We start from the raw sequence: 26,849 nt of genomic DNA, 5'->3' as shown, positions 1-26,849 counted from the left end.
TTCAATCTGTATTATTTACGGTTAGCAACTCTGATATCACTATAGCATACACAACTATAAGGTAATGGGAGTAATTCCACTATACCTTGTTTGATTAGAACTGGGGCAACCTTAGATCTCCAATAATTAAGTTGTTTTCGGTTGACGTCAATGACAACTTATAAATGAAATTGTCGGATATCCTTAAGCTACATTTTCATCATGCAAGTGTCACTATAAGCGAATTAGTCTGGCATTCCAGAAAATATCACTGAGGACAAATGAAATGGTCTCACGCAACTTTATTATAGTTTGTTCAAAGTATGAAATGTAACCTAATAAAACAATATGCGTGCTCCCTACGTAACAGTGGGGCATGTGATTTAACATTCGCATTGTCATTTTGTTGTCTTCACTGAATCAGTTTCTACTTATACATCCTTGCCCATACGTTCACGACTTACGTTCAATCTTGCAGCTGAAGACAGCTATGTTGCGGTTTTGTCGAAGTGCTCCTTTTCCGTTTAATTTCACTCTGCGATCAATTCATTGTTCCGTTGTGATTTGTTTGACCCTACCTACTCACAGTATCAATCTTGCCCAGTATAAATTACCTTGAATCTTATCTCACAAAGACGCTAAGAAGGCAGTCGTAACGTTATTCGTGTTCCTTCAGCTTAAACATGTTTTGCTAACATGTTAAATGATGTTGCATTTCCACATGATATTTGTTCTAGTGATATTCAGTGCAAAACGATTAAATATTAGCAAAATAGCACTTTTAAATTGAGTACACGAGATCTTACATTATTTCACAGTAACTGCTTCGATGGTAACTTGAATCTTACCAGTCTCTTAGTTTTAAGGTTGAAAAAATGCAGTGTTTCACATGACTAAATAGTGCCGAGAATGTGGAGCATAAGTTGCCTACATTTTATTGAAGGCATTTTTTCCTAGAAATTGGCTGGAGGTAACATACGCGAGAAGAAATTACTGATATTTGAAAACTGTCTGCCGGAGCATACGAAGAGTAAACAGGATATACGAAATATACATGTTTCTGACGATATACGATGCATTTATGGACTTAGAAAGCGGGAAGTATGTCCTAAAAATGTTTAAAACATGTAATACTGTAGTGTGTTAATTGTAACCGGAATGACGGATAATTTCCGAGCATTTTAATTGTTCATTGATGGTCTCTTATTTACCAATTATTTAATCTCGCTCCGTGTGGAGGTGAGGGTAATCACAAAGGCTTCCAGTTTCCCCTGCCTCTGGCAAAGTTACTTATTTCAATTGAAATGTCTCCTTCTCCCAACGGTAAAGTTCCAGATCACTCTTCAACCTTTACCAACGAGCCCTTGGTCGATTCCACTCTCTGATATCCTATCCCCGTTTCCTTCAAGCAAAGAGTCAGGGTAACATTCTCTTTCGTAGATTTCGAAGAGTGTGGACAGATATTAGCCCACAATTTCCCACGCTTCAGCCGAAGCTGTCAGCTTAAGCACTGCTAACTAGTCCTTCATAGCATTCCAACAGTTCCTCACATTTTTTTCTCCGAAATGCTTTGACCAAAGCCAGAGTTAATCTTATCGGCAATGTTGATATCAATGCTGTCCTACTATATGGCGTAGTTTTTGCACCTTAATTCATCCTCTCGAGCTATTTTTTACATATGACTAACGAGCAACTCTACAAATGTGTAATCGGTATCATATCTCCTTGTGCCTCGCCCACGAATTTACCTGACTTGACTGGTCGTGCTAGCACATCGATATCGCTCATGAGGTCATTGTAAGACTCAAGCACCTACACTATATAAAAGTGCCAGACGTTGTATGTATGTATGTATGTATGTATGTATGTATGTATGTATGTATGTTTGTATGTATGTATGTATGTATGTATGTATGTATGTATGTATGTAAGGCAACCAACTGTCCATGGATATTCGCTGTAAGTGTATTCTCAAAGCATCTGTTACCTTGATAAAGCCTTACTAAATTCTGAATTTTTATGCTTTTTTCTTCTGTCGAAATTTCTCCTCTTCTTCCATCATATTGCCTCACATTCCTTTTAATATGATTCAATTTATACATGACTCCTTCGATAACCTTTAGTAACACTTCACTGGATTTTATTCTATTTTTCTATCTCAACCTTCGTCTAATCCATTTCCATATCCAGTGCACATATGTTTCTAATGATCAAATTCCTCTCCTTAAGAGAAACATTCCTCACCTAGGCTAGGCTAGGCTACTTTTTAAGTTCTCCTAAGTTGTGGACTTGCTTAATGCCGTCACATTCTAAATCGTGAATCGCTGAAAACGGCTGAGTCCTAGGAGTCTCGAAAACCATTTATCGTAGAATAAAAGTGGGCATCTCGGATATAGTCAAAGTTTTGTCCTTTTTGCGCAGACAGCAAGAAATGCCCAATCCACAGCAGGTCTCTAAACTGTCAGAGGGAATATTTAGATCTGTGTGTAAAGAAGGCCATCAAACTACTCCACAGACACTTGCCAATCACGCTCATGATGCTACTAGATAGCCTCAGACTTACACTGACTGACAGAGCAAATACAACACCAAGAAGGAGTGGTTCGAAAGGGATGAAAGTTGGGGAAAAAACAGAGACAGCACGGACGAATAATTGATGTTTATTTCAAACCGATATGCAGGTTACACAATGCGCACGGCATCGACTCAGTAGGATGTAGGACCACCGCGAGCGGCGATGCACGCAGAAACACGTCGAGGTACAGAGTCAATAAGAGTGCGGATGGTGTCCTGAGGGATGGTTCTCCATTCTCTGTCAACCATTTGCCACAGTTGGTCGTCCGTACGAGGCTGGGGCAGAGTTTGCAAACGGCGTCCAATGAGATCCCACACGTGTTCGATTGGTGAGAGATCCGGAGAGTACGCTGGCCACGGAAGCATCTGTACACCTCGTACAGCCTGTTGGGAGATGCGAGCAGTGTGTGGGCGGGCATTATCCTGCTGAAACAGAGCATTGGGCAGCCCCTGAAGGTACGGGAGTGCCACCGGCCGCAGCACATGCTGCACGTAGCGGTGGACATTTAATGTGCCTTGAATACGCACTAGAGGTGACGTGGAATCATACGCAATAGCGCCCCAAACCATGATGCCGCGTTGTCTAGAGGTAGGGCGCTCCACAGTTACTGCCGGATTTGACCTTTCTCCACGCCGACGCCACACTCGTCTGCGGTGACTATCACTGACAAAACAGAAGCGTGACTCATCGGAGAACACGACGTTCCGCCATTCCCTCATCCAAGTCGCTCTAGCCCGGCACCATGCCAGGCGTGCACGTCTATGCTGTGGAGTCAATGGTAGTCTTCTGAGCGGACGCCGGGAGTGCAGGCCTCCTTCAGCCAATCGACGGGAAATTGTTCTGGTCGATATTGGAACAGCCAGGGTGTCTTGCACATGCTGAAGAATGGCAGTTGACGTGGCGTGCGGGGCTGCCACCGCTTGGCGGCGGATGCGCCGATCCTCGCGTGCTGACGTCACTCGGGCTGCGCCTGGACCCCTCGCACGTGCCACATGTCCCTGCGCCAACCATCTTCGCCACAGGCGTTGCACCGTGGACACATCCCTATGGGTATCGGCTGCGATTTGACGAAGCGACCAACATGCCCTTCTCAGCCCGATCACCATACCCCTCGTAAAGTCGTCTGTCTGCTGGAAATGCCTCCGTTGACGGCGGCCTGGCATTCTTAGCTATGCACGTGTCCTGTGGCACACGACAACACGTTCTACAATGACTGTCGGCTGATAAATCACGGTACGAAGTGGGCCATTCGCCAACGCCGTGTCCCATTTATCGTTCGCTACGTGCGCAGCACAGCGGCGCATTTCACATCATGAGCATACCTGAGTGACGTCAGTCTACCCTGCAATTGGCATAAAGTTCTGACGACTCCTTCTTGGTGTTGCATTTGCTCTGTCAGTCAGTGTATAAGAATTTTAGCTTCACTTTAAATTCACAGGCTGAGACTGCTCATAAACGACTCAATTATTCGATTAGAATTCGATGGGGAAGACACAGAGGTAATGTTATAAAATGCGGTGGTGATAAAGCTTGATCATTTCCCACAGTGCACAGTGCGGTGCATCTTTAGTAGTCTGTGAATAGTAGCTACAAGGCCAGATAGGCCAGCTTCGATTTTCAGTGCTGTCACGAATTAATGATTAAAGTGAGTGACTGGAATCGGGTGCATTCAATTTCAGGTTACTCGATTGAGAAGGTAAGTAAGTTAAAATCTCGCTTTCACTCATTCTAGAAAGGGTGTTCCTTAGTTTGCTGCTTCAATTCCATAGCAATCATGTTAACCAGCGAGATCTCTCACACACACTAAATGCATGGGACTGCTAATTGCAATGTCCTAATCTCTCTACAGGAAGCAGGAACAACAGCTACAATACCATTTTTTGGAATGTGCACTGTATATAATATTTTGCAGACTTCAATCAAACAACTAACGTCAATAGATATCTATATTGTACTGAAAAGGATTCACTGTGTTACAAAAATCTATTGCCTAATTTTGCGAATATTATAGATATTTTAAAAAGAATTAAAGTTTGAACATGATTTTAAAGATTACGGCAACAGTGTAAGTGTATTATCATATTCAGAAGGATTGAGGTACGTGAAACTTAAAACGCTGCAGATAAAATGAAGGTAATTTCACCCATATCTCAATTTTGGCAGTTCATGTGAAATGCTGCAAGTCATTACATTTTATGTTCAATAGTATTTACATCATATTTTAACGTTTAACAGAAGAGAGGTAATAAGGCAGTAACATTTTAAAGTGTTTGATATTTAAAATTAATTGTCAATTTAAACTCAATTTTAAATAAAAAATTATATAACAAGTGGAGTCCAATGCTGTATCTAAATGTTTTTCCCTTTCTTTCTTTCCCAGAAAGCAACCTCACGTTCCAGATCAATATCTCTACTGTTTACGGTAAATATACCAGACTGAAACACTACTACATCATGCGTATGATCACCTACCTTTCTGTTCTTCACTGTGAGGATATTCCTACGATTTTCCTTTAAGATCCACGTTATACGTTTTCAGCTTTCTCACACATTATTTTAAAATTTAAAGTAGAGAATAACAGTGGTGATGATATACCAAGACTACTGCTTTGAAATTAAACTACCTTAGAAACAATCATTCCAACCTGCGAAAAACTAACGAATTTACCCATGTCATTGATATTGTGTATTTATGACATTCATCGTGTTGAATTTCTATCACACCTAAAACGACCAATTTTCTTAAATAAAAAAGATTCCTCACTTTTAGTGACTCCTTAGCTTTACACTTGGGCAACATGTAATATTTGAAATTCAGACAAGCATTGTAAACATGCTATATAGTAGTATCTTTAAATTAGACGTAAATTATAACGGAATACTCGTACCCGTCACCAAGATAATCCATCTTAAATACTTTTCCAAGTTCGGTTGACTAGGTGTATAAAGAGACCTTAAATATCCAAGAGGGATTCTATAAACAAGGTAAGAAGATATCCCATCAATTTACACAATTTCTATATAAACATACAATAGATAATATAGACTTGCATACTACCGAATTATCAACACAAAATCAAACGGGGGAAATGCAGGAGTTGGTTTAATAATGAATAAGAAAACAGGGCAGCGGGTAAGCTACTACGACCAGCATAGTGAAAGAATTATTGTCGTCAAGATAGACACCAAACCAATGCCCACCACAATAGTGCAGGTCTATATGCCTACTAGTTCAGCGGATGATGAAGTAATCGAAAGAATATATGAGGAGATAGAAGATTTAATACAATACGTAAAAGGTGAAGAGAATCTAATTGTGATGGGAGACTGGAATGCAGTGGTAGGCCAAGGCAGAGAAGGTAGTACAGTAGGAGAATTTGGATTGGGACAAAGGAACGAAAGAGGAAGTCGGCTGGTTGAATTCTGCACTGATCATAAATTAGTCCTTGCCAATACTTGGTTCAAACACCACAAACCACGGCTGTATACGTGGACGAGACCTGGGGACACTGGAAGGTATCAAATAGACTTCATTATGATTAGGCAGAGATTCAGAAACCAGGTGTTGGATTGCAAAACTTTCCCAGGAGCAGTCGTGGACTCTGACCACAACTTGTTGGTCATGAAATGCCATCTGAAGTTGAAGAAATTGAAGAAAGGAAAGAATGCAAAAAGATGGGATCTAGACAAGTTGAAAGAAAAGAGTGTGAGGGATTGTTTCAAGGAACATGTTGCACAAGGACTAAATGGAAAGTCTGAAGGAAACACTATAGAGGAAGAGTGGAGAGTCATGAAAAATGAAGTCAGTAGGGCTGCTGAAGAAATGTTAGGAAGGAAGAAAAGATCAACTAAGAATCAGTGGATAACTCAGGAGATACTACACCTGATTGATGAATGACGAAAATACAAGAATGCTAGAAATGAAGAGGGCAGAAAAGAATACAGGCGATTAAAGAATGAAGTGGATAGAAAGTGCAAAGTAGCTAAGTAAGAATGGCTGAAGGAGAAGTGCAAGGATGTCGAAGGTTGTATGGTCCTGGGAAAGGTAGATGCTGCATACAGGAAAATCAAGGAAACCTTTGGAGAAAGGAAATCTGGGTGTATGAATATTAAGAGCTCAGATGGAAAGCCACTTCTAGGGAAAGAAGACAAAGCAGAAAGATGGCAGGAGCATATCCAACAGTTGTATCAAGGTAAAGATGTAGATAATTTGGTTCTGGAACATGAAGAGGCTGTTGATGCTGATGAAATGGGAGACCCAATTTTGAGGTCAGAGTTTGACAGAGCTGTGAGTGACCTCAATAGGAACAAGGCACCTGGAATTGATGACATTCCCTCTGAATTACTGATTGCCTTAGGAGAAACCAGCATGGCAAGGTTATTTCATTTAGTTTGCAAGATGTATGAGACAGAAGTACCATCCGATTTTCGGAAGAATGTTGTTATACCTTTTCCCAAGAAAGCCGGTGCTGACAGGTGTGAAAACTACCGCACCATTAGTTTAGTATCTCATGCCTGCAAAATTTTAACACGTATTATTTACAGAAGAATGGAAAAACAAGTTGAAGCTGAGTTGGGAGAAGATCAATTTGGCTTCAGAAGAAATGTAGGAACACGTGAACCAATCCTGACTTTACGTCTGATCTTAGAGGATCGAATCAAGAAGGACAAGCCCACGTACATGGCATTCGTAGATCTAGAAAAGGCATTCGATAAGGTTGATTGGACCAAGCTATTTATGATTCTGAAGATGATAGGGATCAGATACCGAGAACGAACAATTATCTACAATCTGTATAAAAATCAGTCTGCAGTGATAAGAATCGAGGGCTTTGAAAAAGAAGCAGCAATCCAGAAAGGAGTGAGGCAAGGCTGCAATTTGTCCCCTCTACTTTTCAATGTTTACATAGAACAGGCAGTAAAGGAAATCAAAGAGAAATTTGGAAAGGGAATCACAGTCCAAGGAGAGGAAATCAAAACCTTGAGATTTGCCGATGATATTGTTATTTTATCTGAGACTGCAGAAGATCTCGAGAAGTTGCTGAATGGTATGGATGAAGTCTTGGGTAAGGAGTACAAGTCCAAAACAAAAGTAATGGAGTGCAGTCGAACGAAGGCAGGTGATGCAGGAAATATTAGATTAGGAAATTCAGTCTTAAAGGAAGTAGATGAATATTGTTACTTGGGTAGTAAAATAACGAACGATGGCAGAAGTAAGGAGGACATAAAATGCAGACTAGCACAAGCAAGGAAGAGCTTTCTTAAGAAAAGAAATTTGCTCACTTCAAACATTGATATCGAAATTAGAAAGATGTTTTTGAAGACTTTCGTGTGGAGCGTTTCAATGTATGGAAGTGAAACATGGACGATAACTAGCTCAGAAAGAAAGAGAATAGAAGCTTTTGAAATGTGGTGTTACAGAAGAATGCTGAAGGTGAGATGGATAGATCGAATCACGAATGAAGAGATACTGAATCGAATTGGTGAGAGGAGATCGATTTGGCTAAATTTGACGAGAAGAAGAGATAGAATGATAGGACACATCTTAAGACACCCAGGACTTGTTCAGTTGGTTTTTGAAGGAAGTGTAGGTGGTAAGAATGGTAGGGGTATACCAAGGTGTGAATATGACAAGCAGATTAGAGCAGACGTAGGATGTAATAGTTACGTAAAAATGAAAAGGTTAACACAGGATAGGGTGGCATGGAGGGCTGCATCAACCCAGTCTATGGGCTGATGACTCAAACAGCAACAACAACATAGACTTGCATAATATTTTACACGCAGTCCACACACATCTTTTTAATGGTATACCAAGGAATCCATCTCAGCATGGAAAGATCAATTTCAACAACCTGACGTCTGGATATGACGGCTTGCTCTACTTCACAGTCGTTCCTTATTCAATCCAACCAAGTTGATTCTGGTTCAGAGCGATGGATATCAGTAGGTGTATGGTCAGGAGCGGATCATTCAGTATGTCTCAATGGCAACACCACTAAAACCCACGTATACAGTTGGGTGAGTGTAGCGTGGTATACAGTACAGCAATTCGATGGCTGTACACAGTAACTCAGGTCGGATTTCACGAACATTTTCAAGGGTCAATGTGCCTTTAGGCACAGAAATCAGATCACATCACACACCTCAATATTCGACCATGCTGAACTGATATTGTAACACTGTGTCTGATATAAGTTTCGTCGTGAAGGGCTTACACGGGAATTACCCTTCCGTGAAGGGAAAACCAGATTTTATAATAATGTTTAGGAGGCCATTTTTGAACTTACAAATACATCACTGAAGGTTTTCAATTTAATAATGGAGATGTGAGGTCATCACGCTCTCCATCACATACTCTCGATGTTTTCCGTTACACACATACCCTACAACAAAGTAGTGTAAAGATGGAAGGTGGTTGTGAATAAGATATTCAGGGCTGCCTAACGCAAAATATCACAAACTTCTAGCTTTATTTTACAGCGTGTGCATATTTTCATCATATTTTGATACTTAAATGAGGCACTTTACAGTTCATGGTTATTCATACTAAAAGTTATTCAACTATGACAATGTTATTCATCATGTATATTTTGGGTTTATGCTGTGTAATGAACTATATAAACAGTCTCAACGCGTTTCAAAAGGAACCTGGCTTTTCTTCATCAGGCGAAAACAGTGAAATGAAATATGACGCATCAAAGGTTGCTAGGAGAAAGCAACAAAGAAAGTAAAATGGTGCCCTAAGATGTAATAGGGACGTCATTTTACCCCATACTGGGACAACGAATGGAAACAGCAAAGCATAATTTTCTTACGGTTTTGATAATAGGTAGTCATGATTCAATGAGGTTGTATCCTGTATAGCGGTTGAAATTATCTGTTTTTCAACCGCCTCCCTGATGATTCTGAGGACCGAGCTCGATAGCTGCAGTCGCTTGAGTGCGGTCAGTATCCAGTATTCGGAAGATAGTAGGTTCGAACCCCACTGTCGGCAGCCCTGAAGAGTGTTTTCCGTGCTTTCCCATTTTCACACCAGGCAAATGCTGGAGCCACGGCCGCTTCCTTCCCAGTCCTATCCCTTTCCTGTCGCATCGTCGCCATAAGACATATCTGTGTCGGTGCGACGTAAAGCCAATAGCAAAAAAAAAAGATTCTGAGGCGATATTGTTTTATACGGGCAAGAACATCCACTCCTTGGAACATGACATCATGACCAGGTGTTAAGGCAACGGCTGATATATCAGATTGGTTAAGTCTTATACACCTGCTGTCTTCTTTTATGCGAGTAGGTGTATCAAACTCAACCAACCTAATAAATCAGCAAGTCAGCTGTCAGCATCATTATTAACAGTTTTTATTCCCCTCCATGAAGGGTACGGGCCCCACCTAGCAGGTTACGCCTACTCTCTGGCCAGGAGATTCAGTGGGTTGGGGGAGGAGCGATGCAGTTAGGAGGGGGTAAAAGTGAAGTGAAAGAAGGGGAGAAGGAAGTGGGAAGGCATTTTATTATTTATTTGCAACGTTGCACGATATTTTCTCTTTCTCTTTTTTATTTCAATACATACAAGAGCTTAATGATAATACATTGTTTCTATGGCTCACATTTGTACATATGATTTTATGTACCAGTTGTATGCATAAGTCTCTTCCGGTTTCACAAAGAGATGACGCCAGCGAACAGTACGTAGCGTATGAATTTGACACATAGGTCAGTTTGTTCTTCTGACATTAACCTACCAAAACAGACAAGTTGGGTCCGCCAAACACTGGCGTCTGTGTTGTATCGTTCAGTGATCATGTCGACGTTTGTGCCTGAAAATGAACATTTGCGGCACGCACTGCTTTTCTTATTTAATCACAAGGAAAGGTCTGTGGAAAGTCATCGTTCGCTGGTGAAAATATATGGTGAACGTGCTCCATCGATTAGAACATGTGAGGCATGGTTTCGACAATTTAAACATGGTGATTTCAATGTGAAAGACAGTGCGCGCTCTGGTAAACCACAAAACATCATACAACAGCCTAGCCTCATGCTCTGTGGTGAAGCTATACCTTTTCAGAAGTCTGTAAAAAATCTAGGCGTTGTCATGAATGACACATTAAACTGGAATGACCATATAACAAGTGTCTGCAGAAAAGTATATGCATCTCTTCACCCCCTAAAAATGAAACAATCCATTCTTCCACACAGCATGAAAATAAAACTTATTCAAACCCTCATTTTCCAAATAATTTATTACTGAGATGTCGTATTAACCGACGCAACTGCAGGACAAACTATGAAACTTCAAACGGCAATGAACTCTTGCATACGATTTATATTTTCTTTGAACTTTAGGACACATATTTCCCCTTATTATGAGAAGCTATCCTGGCTGAAAATTGATCAACTAAGGAATTTACATACTGCGACACTAATTTTTCGACTTCTGAACGAATCTACACCTGAATACCTATCCTCACATTTTAACTTTTTTCATCTTCCCATGGACATAATACCAGATCGACTTCTACCCTTATGATACCGGTTAATCATTCATCTGTATACAGCCACTCTTTCCAAGCGTCTGGGGCAAGGCTATGGAACACACTCCCTGTCAGTATACGTAATAGCACTTCAACAGTCTCATTTAAACGGTCTTGTCGAGATTTCCTCTTAAATACGTGACCAGCTTGTATGAATGTTAGTGTGTATGACTGCAAGCGTGATTTAGAACTATTGTTAGGTGATGTAGATGTAGATAGGCTAGATAATATTAATCAAAAAATAACAATTATAATCTGTTATAATATTACTCCATAAATTTAGGTAGCTCCTAGGGTCTGCTAATGTTATTTTACCAAAGTATGTGATTATGTACTGTACGGAGTGGTTAAGTGTAAGAGTGGACCGTGAGTCCTAACTTCGCCACATACAAAGGCATAAAATAAATAAATAAATAAATAAATAAATAAATAAATAAATAAATAAATAAATAAATAAATAAATAAATAAATAAATAAATAAATAAATAAATAAATAAATAAATAAATAAATAAATAAATAAATAAATAAATAAATAAGAAGTGCGAAGACGAGCAATTGCAGGTGTTACTGGATGATGACCCAAATCAAACTCAACAGCAATTGGCACAAGTATTTAATGTGTCACAAGAAACAATCAGTAGAAGTTTGCGAGTAATGGAGAAGATCAATAAACTCGGTAAGTGGGTCGCACACGATCTGAATAAACGGCAAATGGAAAATCGCTAAGTCACTTGCGAAATGTTGCTTCAACGCCACGGAATAAAGTAATTTCTGTAGGCCCTACCCATCTATGACGGGTGACGAAAATGGATTTATTTTGAAATCACGAAGCGGAGAAAGTCTTGGCTGTCACCTGGCGCAGCCGGTCCTTCAACACCAAGGCCAAAAAACTTAGGCAAGAAGATCATGCTTTGTGTCTGGTGTGACCAGAGCGGTACTGTGTATTATAAAAACTTGAAGCCCGATGAAACCATTAATGCACAATGCTATCGCCATCAGATTATTCTTTTAAATCACGCACTAAATCGAAAGAGGGCAGAAATGGGCCAGAAGACATGGCAAAGTGATTTTGTTACACGACAATGCGCCGTCTCACACAGCAAAACCAGTAAGAGATACCTTGAAATCTTTTGTATGGGACATCCATCCACACCCGTCGTACTTCCCCGACAAGGCGCCATCTGACTATCACCCCTTCGAATCAATGGGGCACACGCTCGCAGAGCAGCACTTCAGTAAATTCGAGGAATTTGAAAAATGACTCGACGAATGTTTTGCCGCAAAAGACAAGCTGTTTTTCTGGCATGGTATTCATAACTTACCAGAATGATGGGCGAAGTGTGTACAAGCCGATGGCCAATATATTGAATCAACAAAAAATAAATTTCCCTTGAAAATTAAATGTTTTCTTCATCATAAAAGCCGTCAAAAACTTACGTATGCACCTGGTAAATAAATTACTGGTTAGGTACCTATAGATAATGTATTATTACAGGATTCTGAAAAATGTAGATTAATACAAACTAGTTTTAATACATTGATTCTAAGTATATCTCTACAATGATTTTTCAAAATGTATAAAAGGCATAATGGTAATATATGTTCCAGAACAAACCTCGATGGCCTACATTTATACATCTAATGTTAAGTATTTACTTTATAAATTGTCTGATTAAGAACATATGGCTAATATACCGATACAGGACTCTAAATCTACATTAATACCTAATTGAATCTAAATAGAATTTTTGTTAGCATATTGATAATGCATGGTTTTTAAAGTGCAGTCTACAAACTACATTTTTCAGTCAATGAAACTAAGCGAATATACATTATATAAAATATTCCTATACATATATATTGCCATTGGCTGGAGACTAGGCAAGTTCATTGTGTATAATAATATGTGAATAATTAGAGTGATTACAAGATGTGTGAGATATATTGGTGCTGAAATATGCTATGGGTGGGCAGGACGCCGACGCCCTCCCACGGACTCCACAGAGCGGGCTGTAAGTTGCTGCTGGTGAGGGTAAGAGGGGAGTTGGTTTGAGGACTCCCGTCACTGACTCAGACAAGCCACCACCGTAGGGTGATGGAAGGGAGCGGAACAGGTGAAGAGGGGTCTGGGTAAAGTGCGGGGTGGGAGGGGGTTGACAATGGAGGAGGTGGTACAGAGAGGCATGGTCGCGGGTGAATGTGCGTTGGATAGCGTGTTGAAAATGAATGAGGACATAGGAATCGATTTCGGGGAATTGGAAGGTGTCATAAAAATCGGAAGTGGGATAGGTGAAAGGGAGGCGGAGGGCCTGGCGAACTGTTCGACGTTCGATGGAGAGGAGAGGACTGTATAGGTGTGGGTTAGAATGGGCTACGGCTGCCCAAGCGGTCAAACCGTAAGTTTTTGGGGGGTCGAGAAAAGGACTTATAGGTGAAGAGAAGGAGAGAGGAGGTTAGACACCACCGGGTTCCGGCCAGGCGACGGACCATATGGGCACGGGTGGCGGGCGGTCTTGGATTTGAGGTGGAAAAAGTGGGTGTGGAAGGTCAAGTGTTGAACGAAGTGGATTCTGAGGTATTTCGGCGTGGTTTGGGGTGAATTGGGGAATCGCGGATACTGATCTGGAGATAGTTGAGGTCGCGGGTACGGCTGAAGCTACGACGTCGGCAGCGGAAAAGAATGGATTGGGTCTTGGAGGGGTTGAGTTTGAGGCGCCATTGATCACACCAGGATATGAAGGAATCAATGTAGGGTTAAACTGCCCGATTGATGAATTGAATGGAGGTGAGGGGAGCAAAGATAGCGGTGTCATCAGCGAATTGGAATAGTTGCAGTGCTTTGGGGAGTTTGAGGAATATAGGCAACAAAAAGGATGAATAGGATAGGAGAGAGTGGGGAACCTTGGGGAAAACCTAAGGTAATAGGAAAGGAAAAGGAGAGCTGGTGGTTGGTGGAAATCTGGGTGAATCGATTGGAAAGGTACGATGAGATGAGTCGGATATAGGAAATGGATATGGCAAAGAAGCGCAGTTTGAAGAGGAGTGCCGGATGCCAGACGGAATCTAATGCGAAGTGGAAGTCAAAAGTAATGAGGAAAGTAGGACGGGCGCGGTTGAAATTGTTGGAAATGATCTGGACAAGGCGTAAGGGTTGGTCTATTGTGGATAGACCGGGATGGAAGCCGAATTGGGAGGGGGTAGGAGGTGAATATTTTGGAGGTGTGGGTGAAGACAACGGACAAAGATCTTATTTAAGATTTTGGTCAGGACGGTAATGAGGATGATAGGACGATAGTAGTCAAGTTCGAATAATAGTTTGCCGGATTTTGTAAGAGGAGCATGGTGATGTGTCTCCAAGTTGTGGGATAAAACCCGGTTCTGAGGATGAAGGTGTGGAGGGTGGCCAGGATGCTTAGAAGAGGTAGCGCGGCTTGACGGATATGTAAGTAGTGGATTTTTTCGGGTCCTCGGGCGGTGTTACGGGTTTTGGAGACAACGGATTAAATCTCGGACGGTGTGATGGGTGTGTCTAGGGAGTGGTTAGAGAGAGTATGGGAAGCGGAGGGAGTGAGTGTTGGGGAGGAGGCTAAGAACAAGTAGCGTTGGGTGTCGTTGTCAAAGTCAGGACCGCCGTGGGTGTTAAAGCGGGTACGGAAGTGTTGGGCAAATATCTCCAGTGTTTCCGCGGTTGTGGCTGGAGCGATGCCACAGTGGGTGATCGGGTAGCGTGTTGTGGACTTGGTACAACACCCTGCCGGGCCTCGGTTGGGAGACCCAGGTGTAATAATGCATCAGCGTAACCTGACAAACAATCACGGCTGAGACTATATCGAAAAGCAGCCCGAACTGCCAACACGGGCTTCGAACCGCACTCCTCCTACTTTCTGGGCTAGCCTCGGCAACTGGAGCACTTGGGTGATGGTTATGTTCGAAAAAACAAATAAGGAAAAATCTTCTCTAATGTGAAAGCAGGATTTCTGGGTTCAACTATCTACTAGATACTGCTTAGCACTGCATGGAATAACAAGAATCATGTAATGGGGTCCCGAATATCAATTTATTCCTGAATTGTGACATAAGAAAAAAGGAACACTATTATAATAACCTCTCCGCACACGGAGGAAAGAAGAAAAGAAATAAGCAAATTACACTGACTCGCCTGAAGGGCGTTCACTGATCTCACTCAGCACAAACTTCATTTAGCAATGAGGTATAATCGAAGTCTGGCGATTAACATCATCTATCTTTACATCTTTAATTTAATTGCTTCGGTCGATCACCACCGTGTAATTTGAGAAGATGTCCCCTACAGAATATATTCTATTCTTAGCACGTAATTAAACGGTCCTTACGCTACATAGTTAATACACGAGAAAAATATTTACATTGAAAAAGATACACTGAGCAAAACTCCCCGGACTATCCGTAGAACTGACACCAAGACACACAACGATGCTCATCGGTTCTGTTTGAACTTCAAGCAATAACACAATACACTGAACACAATAATATGCACACTTTATGTATAGATGGGGACATTCCTGTTAGGAAAACATGGATATCACTTTCTTCTGCCCGCAGTGAAAGCTTAATGCAAGCATGCGCAGGCCGACTCATTCTGACCTGGGTTCGTACCGGGGGATATACAATTATTTATTAACTACCGTCTAAGTTATCGTGATATTATCATTTAACGCAGGTGTTCTTAAACCGAACCATTGAGAAAAAGACAAAATGTGAAATCCAAGGGTCCATAGCTTTCAACTTCAATACATAGCAGTCTACACGAAGGGGGACCGGAACAAAAAAGCATGTTCCTTTATCACGCCGGAAGAAAGGTCACCCGTCGCTGTCCATTCATGATCCAAGGCGGACCGTAACCTTCTAATTACAACCGCTGTTTCACTTCATATGATACACTTATTATCACCCAATTCATTTGTTTATTCCATTTATTTCATATTACCACAGACTTCCCAAGAAATATTATTAATTTATTCTCTATTCTCTCATCCTTCGCGTCGATTATCTTGGGTAATATAACATTCGAGTTCCTCATTTCACATCTCATCGTAGTCTATATTGGACATTCGGCCCTCTCATTACTTCTCATAGCGCGTATCCTAGTTCCTTGGGCATAGCGCTATCATTATTCCTTTCTCAACCCTTCATATTTCTCTTCGCTCACCTTAAACATTCTGACCACTCATTCAAGCATCCGTTACCACCACACTTCACACTGGTTACGAACAAAACGAACACTCCAGACAGATTCTGGTAAAATACTCAACAATCAAGGGAAATTTGCATATTGTACCTAATATAATTTAGCTAAATAACACAGCTTTGTATCTCTCTCAGTCAGGACTCTTCTCTCTTGACGTTCATGCCTTGATAGTACGTATCAGCTAAGCATGCGTTGTCTAAATGGCCCGTGAGCTCCCCACCTATTCTCTACAACTATATTGAACATTAATAGCAACTCCTTGGACATAGTATCCCTCATTCATCACTCACTATTGTTTCCAAACCACCTTAGGGTCCAGGTCCATGGCTAAATGGTTAGCTTGCTGGACTTTGGTCCAGAGGGCCCCAGGTTCGATTCCCGGCCGAGTCGGAGATTTTAACCTTAAATAGTTAATTCTCTTGGTTTGGGGACTGAATGTTTGTGCACTCCCCAACATCCCTGCAACTCACACACCACACATAACACTATACTCCACCACAATAACACGCAGTTACCTACACATGGCAGATGCCGCCCACCGTCATCGGAGGGCCTGCCTTACAAGGGCTGCACCCGGCTAGAAATAGCCACACGATTTTATTTTACCCACCTTAGGAGAACTCACATACTATTCTATCCTTCTTTCTCATACTTGCTAGGTTATTATTAATTATTGACAAAAAGCTACTCCTCACGAAAGACTTACCAAAAGAAAGAAATCGTCCGCCGGAGAGGTAGCTCTCTTAATTTTACGTTAAGATGAAAAAATAAATTTAAACTTCCTTATTAGGACATGCATTATCTACAATATTTATGTATTAACAAAAGAAAACCCTACATTCTATCACTCCGGTTATGCTTTATAGCGCTACGAAGTATAATGATATCAACTCATCTGTATGGTGGTCTTTCTTTTCCTTCCACGGGAAATCCATGGTAGAGTTTTACTCGTCCATCCTCTCGGCGCTGTAGACGAGAGTATCAGCCTTCTAACTTGGTCTGCGACAGTCCTTCATCCTGGTTGGCTTGTTCAACTGCTACAAATTTTGAAGTAATCCAATTTGTATCAGCTCCAGAACTCGTCATGCGTTCACTTTGTCTACAACGACACACACATAGAATTCACGCAAGAAGCTCCCTTATGTAAGGAGGTCACTTTAATCAAGGGCGGCACGCATTAACACTGAGATTCGGGTGGCTCATAAAGCTTGAGGAACCCGGACTCTGAATAGCGGATTGTCGCTGTCGACGATATTCTACCGCCCAAAGTTACTGCTCCAAATTAGATACCACTAATTTACTGATAGCGCGTACTAATTTATGCCGGCATAGTTCATAGCCGACTCCCGCTATTCATTTATACAAATGTTTCTAGCGGCCTACCTAATTTATGCACAGCACTGAGATACTTGCCTAGGCTCGATTGGCTATTGTTCGAGTTCCTAACACACAGTTCACAAGGTTATAAAGCTTACGGTCGCGACGGGCACTGTAACCCGTCATGGGGGTTATATGCATATATGATATATAATAGTGCCAAGGGAAGATTTCAATGTATCGATGACACCGAATAGTTTCAAATCAGTAGGTTTTAATATTCCCGCCGTGAAGTAAATGCCGAATTGAGAATAGAGGCCGTGGTAATCAAAATCTCCAACAAGCATTCCAGAGTAACAACACATAGCGCAGTGGAAACAGTGCTTAATAACATTAGAAAATTAAAGGAGAGTGTGAGGAGAAATAAGAGACATGACGGGTAAAAATAGATGAGAAACCATGATAAAATTTGGAAACAGATATATTGAAATAATTAAATCGAAACTCTAGAAATTTACATGAAAAGAAGAATATACAAATATGGAATTTTCCCAACCACATATACAAAATACGAATCTATTACACAAAAATACGATATCCACGAGAAAGAAAGCAAATGAGAGGGAATAAAGCAGGAATGGAAAGGGACAAACAAGGATAGGATAAATACGGCTATAAGAAGAGAAACCCAGAATAACAACAAGAATAAAAAAGATGTTCACAGTTACAACATCAGAGTATACCAGCAGGAAATCTTCGAAATAAAGTCCAGAAGTAATATGCAAGTCATAACACTTCAGTTACCACCCGAATTGACACTAAGTAACGTTGTCATGCAGGCAGAAATCACCATATAGTTCAAATGAAACAGTTTTAAGACATTCAGAAACACAAATGGCGAAGCACAGATTAGATACGAGTGTGTGTAGAAGTCGCAGAGTTGCAAATATACCACACGCATAGTTAGAAACAAAGTTGACACTAGGTTCGTCAATAGAGGCTTTAAATACTGTAAAGACGAGTGAAATTTCGGCCAGGAAATGCCATGCTCCCTGTCAGAAATTCAAAGGAAAGTAGTTCCCGATGCAACAGAAGTATTTACAGAAAAGAAATTAAGCGTTTGTCATACCTCATCATGAAACTGGTAGTACTGTCCGAAAATGGAGACTCCTGGGCACATGTCCCTAAGGACGGAGACGACGTTAGCTGTTCCTCCCTCCACACAGGCCAAAGTCCATCTCAAAATATCCAGAGAGAGGCCAGGTATTTATACAGTGGAGTAGAGGGGAAATAATGAGAAAAAATATGTCTGGAAGATTCCAGAGGTTATTGGAGCTTGCGCGAGAAACCAGGCGATGTCGTATGACGTCAGCTGGCGAGAAGGAAGTCAGTTTATCGTAGATCGTAGAGATGGATAGAGCAGAGTTCATGCAAAGTATGATGTGTCCCAATTCACTGAAGTATGTAAGTCCCAGTTGCAGAGAAAGTACGGTTTATATCAAAATGAGAGTAAGTCCATATTAATAGTAGAAAAGAAGGTTATGTGCATGGCGAAGTTCATAATTGCAGGTGCCGGTAAAGTGAGGAGTCCGTTACAGCACTCACTTCGTCTTTGTAAGTGGTCAATAGACTGTTCTCAGCGAGGGCCAGGGTCGGCCTTATATTGTCAACTCCCTGGTTGTTGGGGGGAATCTCTTTCACGCTTAATTAAGCAAATCGGCTCCGTTAATAACTGGCGTTCAAGACTTTTAAACGGTGCGTATTGTAGACCATGATTAACTCTTTCACTCCAGCCAAATGTGATCGCAATCCGATCGGGTGTTCTTAAGTAATCAAGCTCCCGCCATTAATTAGCTCACTCTCGTCTCTTCGAGGGAGGGGCTAAGTTTGGACGAAATTCTTGGCTTGGGAAACGCACTCCATTCACACGTGTCAGCAATTCGCCCCGTGATCTCAGTTCTCCCCGTGAATAAATTATTCCATATTTTCAGCCTGGGATACACAGAAAATTCAGCTTTATTCACTGGTGTGTTTCACATATTTTCCCTTCATCTGGATCAAAATATTACATAATTTTACGCTCCAAAATTCGACGTCGGCACCCGTGAAACATGCAAAAAAGAAACAGGAAGTTTCTTCTGTTGCTGTGGAACCCTGTAAAATAGGCCGCACCTCTGGGCGTATTAGACTGTCGTGGCGTCGCATCTTATCTCCAAATCTGTCTCACTCTTGAGAGCGCATTTTCTCGCGGGCTTGGCTTAAGCACGCCTTTCCATTGTTTTCGGGCTAGCTTTCGCTGGTTCGGTTTCGACCACACCCCGATCGAGTCCCGGGGATGTTCCTTTTGCCCACCATGAAACGAATAGCGGGATTTCTGAAGGGATTTTAATGCGAAACTCCAGAGATAAAAATATATTTTTACCTAATGCATGGATTTTCAAGAAACTTCGTGGGAATATCACCTACATAAAAGTAGAGATATCACGAACATTTCTTTCACATACAATTAATAGTTTTACCAAAAAAGGTTGAAATTTATTATTCCACTTTTTCATGAAATTAATTAACAATGTAATGTAAATTATAATTATGTAGATAATATTTCTTTTAAAGGCACTACATATCGATTTTTCTGTATATAATTTATATAAGGAGGTATAAAGTACTAAAGTTTGCGTAATTTTTTACGTTCTAAAATTTTGGACTTACAAATCCCTACTACTCGAAAAAATTCTGCAATCAAAAATTCCATACGCAGATTTCTTCATATAGCTGTGATACACCATACACATTTTGTTACATTTGGCAGAATATTTTGGGAGAAAAATGGGATTTAAGTGTAAAATAACAATTAGCAATCAAAGCATTATTACGGTGATAAACTGTTTGAATTCAGCGGAATAACTTCGTGACAAGAAAAAAACTCAATCCTTTCAATTTCAGTCATAACAAATTCATCAAAACGAGCAAAATATCGATTTTTAACTCCGGAGTGTCGCCGTAATAGGATGGAAGTATGCGGATGCTGTCAATGAGCTGTACAGGATACTGTACGGTTTCAGTGCCAAGGAGGCTGTTAAGTTTTCGCCAGAATTTGAGGGGATGGACATGTAAGGAATTAAGGGTGGTGCAGGTTTGGAATCAGGAGGGACGGGTGTGGGTTGCTAGGAAGTTGCGGATGGTGCGGAATGTCTGGCGCTGTAGACGTAGGAAATAAGGATCACGCGAGGACGTGAATTCTCGAAGACAGCACTGAGAGAACTTATGTAGGCTGTTGAAGTTAGGTGTGAGTCTGGGCGGGGAAAGGGGAGCATAAAGTGATTGGTATACTGGATGTGGAGGAAGAGGAAAATATCTGAAAGGATGAAAGTGTTAAGGTGGTCGACGGAGTACTGGTTAGAGAGAGAGAGAGAGAGAGTGGAGGGTCTTCTAGTGTTTGGGATAAATGGGTACAGTAGGAAGTAGGAAGACCAATCTGCTTTGGAAAAGTTGGCGGTTGGGAATTTTGGTGGGGACGTGGGCAGAGGTTGGTAGAAGGAATCTGGAGGAGGACAGGAAGGTGGTCGCTTCCGATACTGAGAAAGAGTTGGATATTGATGAGATGGATGAGGAAGTTGTGAGCCATGACGGCATCCGGGGGGTGGTGTTGGAGGCGGGGCGGATGAGGCCAGGAATGGGGATGAGGAGCAATTTATATCGCTGAGTAGAGATTGGAGGTCATTCAATTCTCGGCTGGATAGCTAGGTAAGTTTGGGATTGGCTAGGAGTAGGATATTGGGAAAAGTGTCGAAGAGATACGTGAGGTAGTCCAAGGGAAGTGGAATGTGTGAACGCTGGTAAATGGTGACGAGTCAGAGGACACGGGACCGAAAGTAAACGGTGATAGTAACGGATTCAGGAAAGGAGAGGCGTGGTAAGGAGTGTGGTTGCAGGTAGGAAGGAATGAGCGGGTGGCAATGGCTGAACCCCCGTGGCCTAAGTTATGGGGGTGGTCAGCACGGTGAAAGGTAAAACCAGGGAGATGGGAGAATTGTTGAGGGTGGAGCATGGTTTCGTTTAGGAGAAGGACGTGGGGGGGATACTGGGTCGTGAGAGCTTCGAGATGGAGACGCTTGGAACGAAAGGATTGGATGTTTAGGAAGATGAGTGAGATGGGCGTAGGAGGCCGGTTTCTGGTAGAGTCTAGGGCCATAATCAAACTAATATCTCAAGGGGCGTGAAGATGAAATGGGTCTTGAGGCCGGAGTGTGATGTCTGGAAGTGCAAGAAATAAGCTGTTGCTGATCATGCCTTAACACCTGACCATGACGTCATGTTCCAAGGTGTGGATGTTCTTGACGGTATAAAACAACATCGCCCCAGAATCATCATGGAGGTGGTTGAAATACGTAAACACCCAGATAATTTCAACCGAGGTACAGGCTGCAACCTCAGTGAATCATTGCTACTTATTATCAGAATCATGAGAAAATTATGCATTGCTGTTGCCATTCGTTGTCCTTGGCATGGGGTAAAATGGCGTTCCTATTACGTCTTAGGGCACCGTTTTAAGTTCTTTGTTGCTTTCTCTAAGCAACCTTTGATGCGTCATGTTTCATTTCTCTGTTTTCGCCTGATGAAGAAAGGCAAGGTTCCTTTTGAAACAGGTCGAGAGTGTTTATGCAGTTCATTACACGGCATAAACACAAAATATACATCATGAATAGTTACACGGGCCGTGAAAGTCTAAATGATAATATGACAACGTTGTCTATTGCAGATGTCACATCATCGAAATTTCATAGTCATCGCTTGATGACAATAGACCGTGTCATGTAGTTTAGTAACAGTGATTCATGATGGCTGTCATAAATATTTTCAGTTGTTCGATTGTTTTGCTTAGAAGTCATATATTCAGTGGTGTGTTGTGTTGTTAAGATTAACATAATAACTTGGACTTAGGTGAAAACGCGGTAAAGTAAGAAATTAATTCGGATAGGTGTTATTAAACAATGTGAAACGTTCGTTAGACAGTAATACATCAAGGTATCATGAAGAAGTTGTGTGAGCAAATGTTAAGAAACCAAAATGAGAAACACAGATGGGTGTAATAGATAAAATAATAAGCTATTGGAAGAGAAAGACATATGTATACGCAACAAAGTTTCATTAAGTTTGTCACAAGCAAATATATGCAGACCCAGGGATATTAATTCTGATGAAAACCTACAACCTGTTTTCCAGTCATTGACCGGGTCAGGGATATAATGAATGAAACATATATAGGCTGTTATTACAATGAGGTCGCCACTCCCAAGGTGATTTATTCATCATCATCATCATCATCTGTTTACCCTCCAGGTTCGGTTTTTCCCTCGGACTTAGCGAGGGATCCCACCTCTACCGCCTCAAGGGCAGTGTCCTGGAGCTTCAGACTCTTGGTCGGGGGATACAACTGGGGAGTATGACCAGTACCTCGCCCAGGCGGCCTCACCTGCTATACTGAACAGGGGCCTTGTGGAGGGATGGGAAGATTGGAAGGGATGGGCAAGGAAGAGGGAAGGAAGCGGCCGTGGCCTTAAGTTAGGTACCATCCCGGCATTCGCCTGGAGGAGAAGTGGGAAACCACGGAAAACCACTTCCAGGATGGCTGAGTTGGGAATCGAACACACCTCTACTCAGTTGACCTCCCGAGGCTGAGTGGACCCCGTTCCAGCCCTCGTACCACTTTTCAAATTTCGTGGCAGAGCCGGGAATCGAACCCGGGCCTCCGGGGGTGGCAGCTAATCACGCTAACCACTACACCACAGAGGCGGACGGTGATTTATTAATGAGTGATAAATGCTATGAAATGTTAATGGAGAGTGTTGCTGGAATGAAATATGACAGGGAAAACCGGAGTACCCGGAGAAAAACCTGTCCCGCCTCCGCTTTGTCCAGCACAAATCTCAAATGGAGTCACCGGGATTTGAACCACGGTATCCAGCGGTGAGAGGCCGACGCGTTTCCGTCTGAGCCACGGAGGCTCCCATTAATTCTGATGTAAAATATAAAGTAACTCGTAAAAACCCCACAGAATAGTGTAGGAAACTCAATCAGTGCCCTGTAGATTTAAAACACTCTTAAGAGAGTTTCTCTCCGTTCTACGGATTTTTTTTATTATTTCAATTAATCATTCACCCCAAATGCTTTGAATTTTGCATGCAGACCGTCTGAAATGCCCAATTCAATATTTTATCTATTCCATTGTTGGCATACAATAACGGTGTACGTTTGGAATATTTATTTATTTATTTATTTATTTATTTATTTATTTATTTATTTATTTATTTATTTATTTATTTATTTATATATTTATTTATTTATTTATTTATTTATTTAATGGTTCATGGTTGTGGTTACTGTAGTCACGTCCTAGTTCGTGAACCATGGGAAACGGCTGAGTGGCCTAGTAAGTGGTCGGGATACCAGTTGCTATGGAATGGGAGTGGGCATCTCGGACATATTCTGAGTCCTGGCCCTCCTTGTGCTCAGGCGGCTAGGACTATACACTTCACCGGTGGTCCATAACCCGATAGAGGAGAGATCCTCACTTGGACTATGTGCAAGTAGGGTAGCATCCTGCTTCATGAATTTACCGAGCTCAGAACATTTTAAGCAAGCCTCGGACCTATGGGAGTAACGGAGTCCCACTCCCATTTGACAGGCGAGAGACTTCTGGGAAACAAACATAGCGAACGAAATGGAATTCGATGGGGAGCTATCAATATTAATGGGGCTTATGGAAGAAAGAAAGTAGAACTGGCTGAGTCAGCAAAGAGGATGCATCTGGATGTGCTAAGAGTAAGTGATATTCGGGTAAGGGGTGATAACGAGGAAGATATAGGAGATTATAAAGTGTACTTGACGGGTGTTAGAAAGGGAAGGGCAGAGTCTGGGGTACGGTTCTTTATCAGGAATACCATTCCACGCAACATAGTTTCTGTTAGGCACGTAAATGGGCGAATGATGTGGGTAGATTTGTCAGCTGGAGGAATTAGGACTAGAATTGTGTCCGTGTATTCACCATGTGAGGGTGCAGATGAGGATGAAGTTGACAAGTTTTATGAAGCATTGAGTGACGTTGTGGGCAGGGTCAACAGCAAGGATAGAATAGTGCTAATGGGCGATTTCAATGCGAGAGTTGGGAATAGAACTGAAGTATACGAAAGGGTGATTCGTAAATGGGGGGAAGATATGGAAGCTAATGGGAGTGGGAAGCGTTTGCTGAACTACTGTGCTAGTATGGGTTTAGATGTTACGAATACATTCTTCAAGCATAAGGCTATTCACCGCTACACATGGGAGGCTAGGGGTACCAGATCCATAATAGACTTCGAATTCAGGAAATCTTTTAGGAATGTACGAGTTTTCCGCGGATTTTTCGATGATACAGACCATTATCTGATCTGTAGTGAACTAAGTATCTCTAGGCCTAGGGTAGAGAAAGTGAAATCTGTCTGCAAACGAATAAGGCTATAAAATATCCAGGACGAGGACATTAGACAGATGTACATGGATATGATTGGTGAGAAGTTTCGAACAGTAGACAGTAAGAAGGTTCAGGATATAGAAAGTGAATGGGTGGCATACAGGGATGCTGTAGTAGAAACAGCAAGGGAATGGCTAGGAACAACTGTGTGTAAAGATGGGAAAAGGTGAACATCTTGGTGGAATGATGAAGTGAGAATGAGCTACTGCTTAAAGCAAACCCGCCACGCACATGTTTAACTTGTTAGCTAGGCAGACCCGCTACACACGTATCGGAGAGACTAGAACAACACGCCAAAAATGCTGTATAGTTATCGTTAAGAACTGGCACCATTTTGTAGTCCACATTCGACTTCACGTGGAGTCTCTCACTGAAAAGGCAGACGTACTATTGGAGAAGAGTCGAGCCGAATCCAGATTAACGTATATCTGCGTATTGCCGGCAGTTGTTAGTGCATAAAATTTGAGTCGCCTGTCCGTAACCAGGATATTGCTAGAACTACCTAACAACAGTCTAATATAGAGAGTCACAAAGCTTGACTCATTCTTTCAACAGTACGACTGCAGCGCACGCGCGTGTCTAGTAAGCTGACACTGCTCGCTCTTCTGGATTTCTCAACTTATAGCCTTGTGAAACATACATACATACATACATACATACATACATAGATACTAGCTGATGTATCCGTGCTTCGCTACGGAATTCTAGTGTACACGTTGTGAGCAAGATTGTATTAAATTACATAGCTCTTAACGTTACCCTAAAAACGTGACGGGGAGCTCACCAAATATCTTTTCTCATATGAAGACTGAGTTAGGGAATTTTCACCGTAACAGTAGACCCACTTGCATACCATCAGTCACAATCAGGTTGGGGAGTTTTCATTATAATGGCAGACGCTCACTCTCCACCTGCCTTTTTACATCTTCAGAAAGACTGTCTTAGTGGTTTTCCCAACTGAAATGAACATACATTACAATGACGTCAGTAGGAATAGTGCGATTAAAAGCAATGCTTTCATACGAAATACTCGACCAAATGAAACATCACACATTTTCTCACTTTTAACGAACAGGACTACACTGCCGATCTAACAGTCCAAAGTTCCAGAGCTTGAATGACCGAGCCGCAAACAGTCGTGATTCGTCAACATTCTTCGTCTTTCTTCGGCGGGGAGAGGGTCGAATAGTGGAGACTCCCAGGGCAAATCTATGCCCTTTTACTAATCTGTTTCCTAGGAGTACCCGATGATTCGGAAAATATCAATTCACTACACTGGCGGCGGCGGAAATATCTATCTGACCTGGAGACAAATGTTTCCTCCAAGCCAGAGGAGAAACGTCCTCTTCACTGATAATTTGAAATAAAATGAATGTAGAATTTAATAAAAGTGGAGAGGAAGAAGCTTTTCTTAAGAAACGTCTCATTTCAGGGTTGTTTCGTGAGTTATTTAGTGAATTGTTGTGCTATAATTTAGAATAGGCCTAAATTGTTTTTATAGACCAGGCCATACTACTACTATTACTACTACTACAAGGTCAGCCTCTGCCGTAAGTATGCACACTGCTCATTCAAAACAGCGCGTCAGAGTAGGGATCGAATAACTGGAATACTATCAAGAACCAGTGTGATACGTACCAGCTGTATCAGAAAATGTATGAACCAGAGGAATGGCAGTTTTCTAACTCCCCAGCTTATTCCCGCCAGTATT

General features: G+C 41.7%; 1 protein-coding gene across 1 annotated transcript in view; it reads left to right on the top strand.

Moving 5' to 3' along the window:
• HisCl1 (Histamine-gated chloride channel subunit 1) overlaps positions 1-26,849 on the top strand; it is a 511,142-nt gene that overhangs the window by 227,789 nt on the left and 256,504 nt on the right. The window contains exon 5 of the mRNA XM_067139191.2: positions 4,935-4,976. Within this exon, the coding sequence (XP_066995292.2) occupies positions 4,935-4,976 (42 nt within the window). The remainder of the gene's footprint in view (positions 1-4,934; positions 4,977-26,849) is intronic.

This window comes from Anabrus simplex, chromosome 2, assembly GCF_040414725.1.
Source record: "Anabrus simplex isolate iqAnaSimp1 chromosome 2, ASM4041472v1, whole genome shotgun sequence".
Taxonomy (NCBI): Eukaryota; Metazoa; Arthropoda; class Insecta; order Orthoptera; family Tettigoniidae; genus Anabrus; species Anabrus simplex.
Note: the sequence above shows the minus strand (reverse complement) of the source record. Positions and strands in the feature narration are given on the sequence as shown.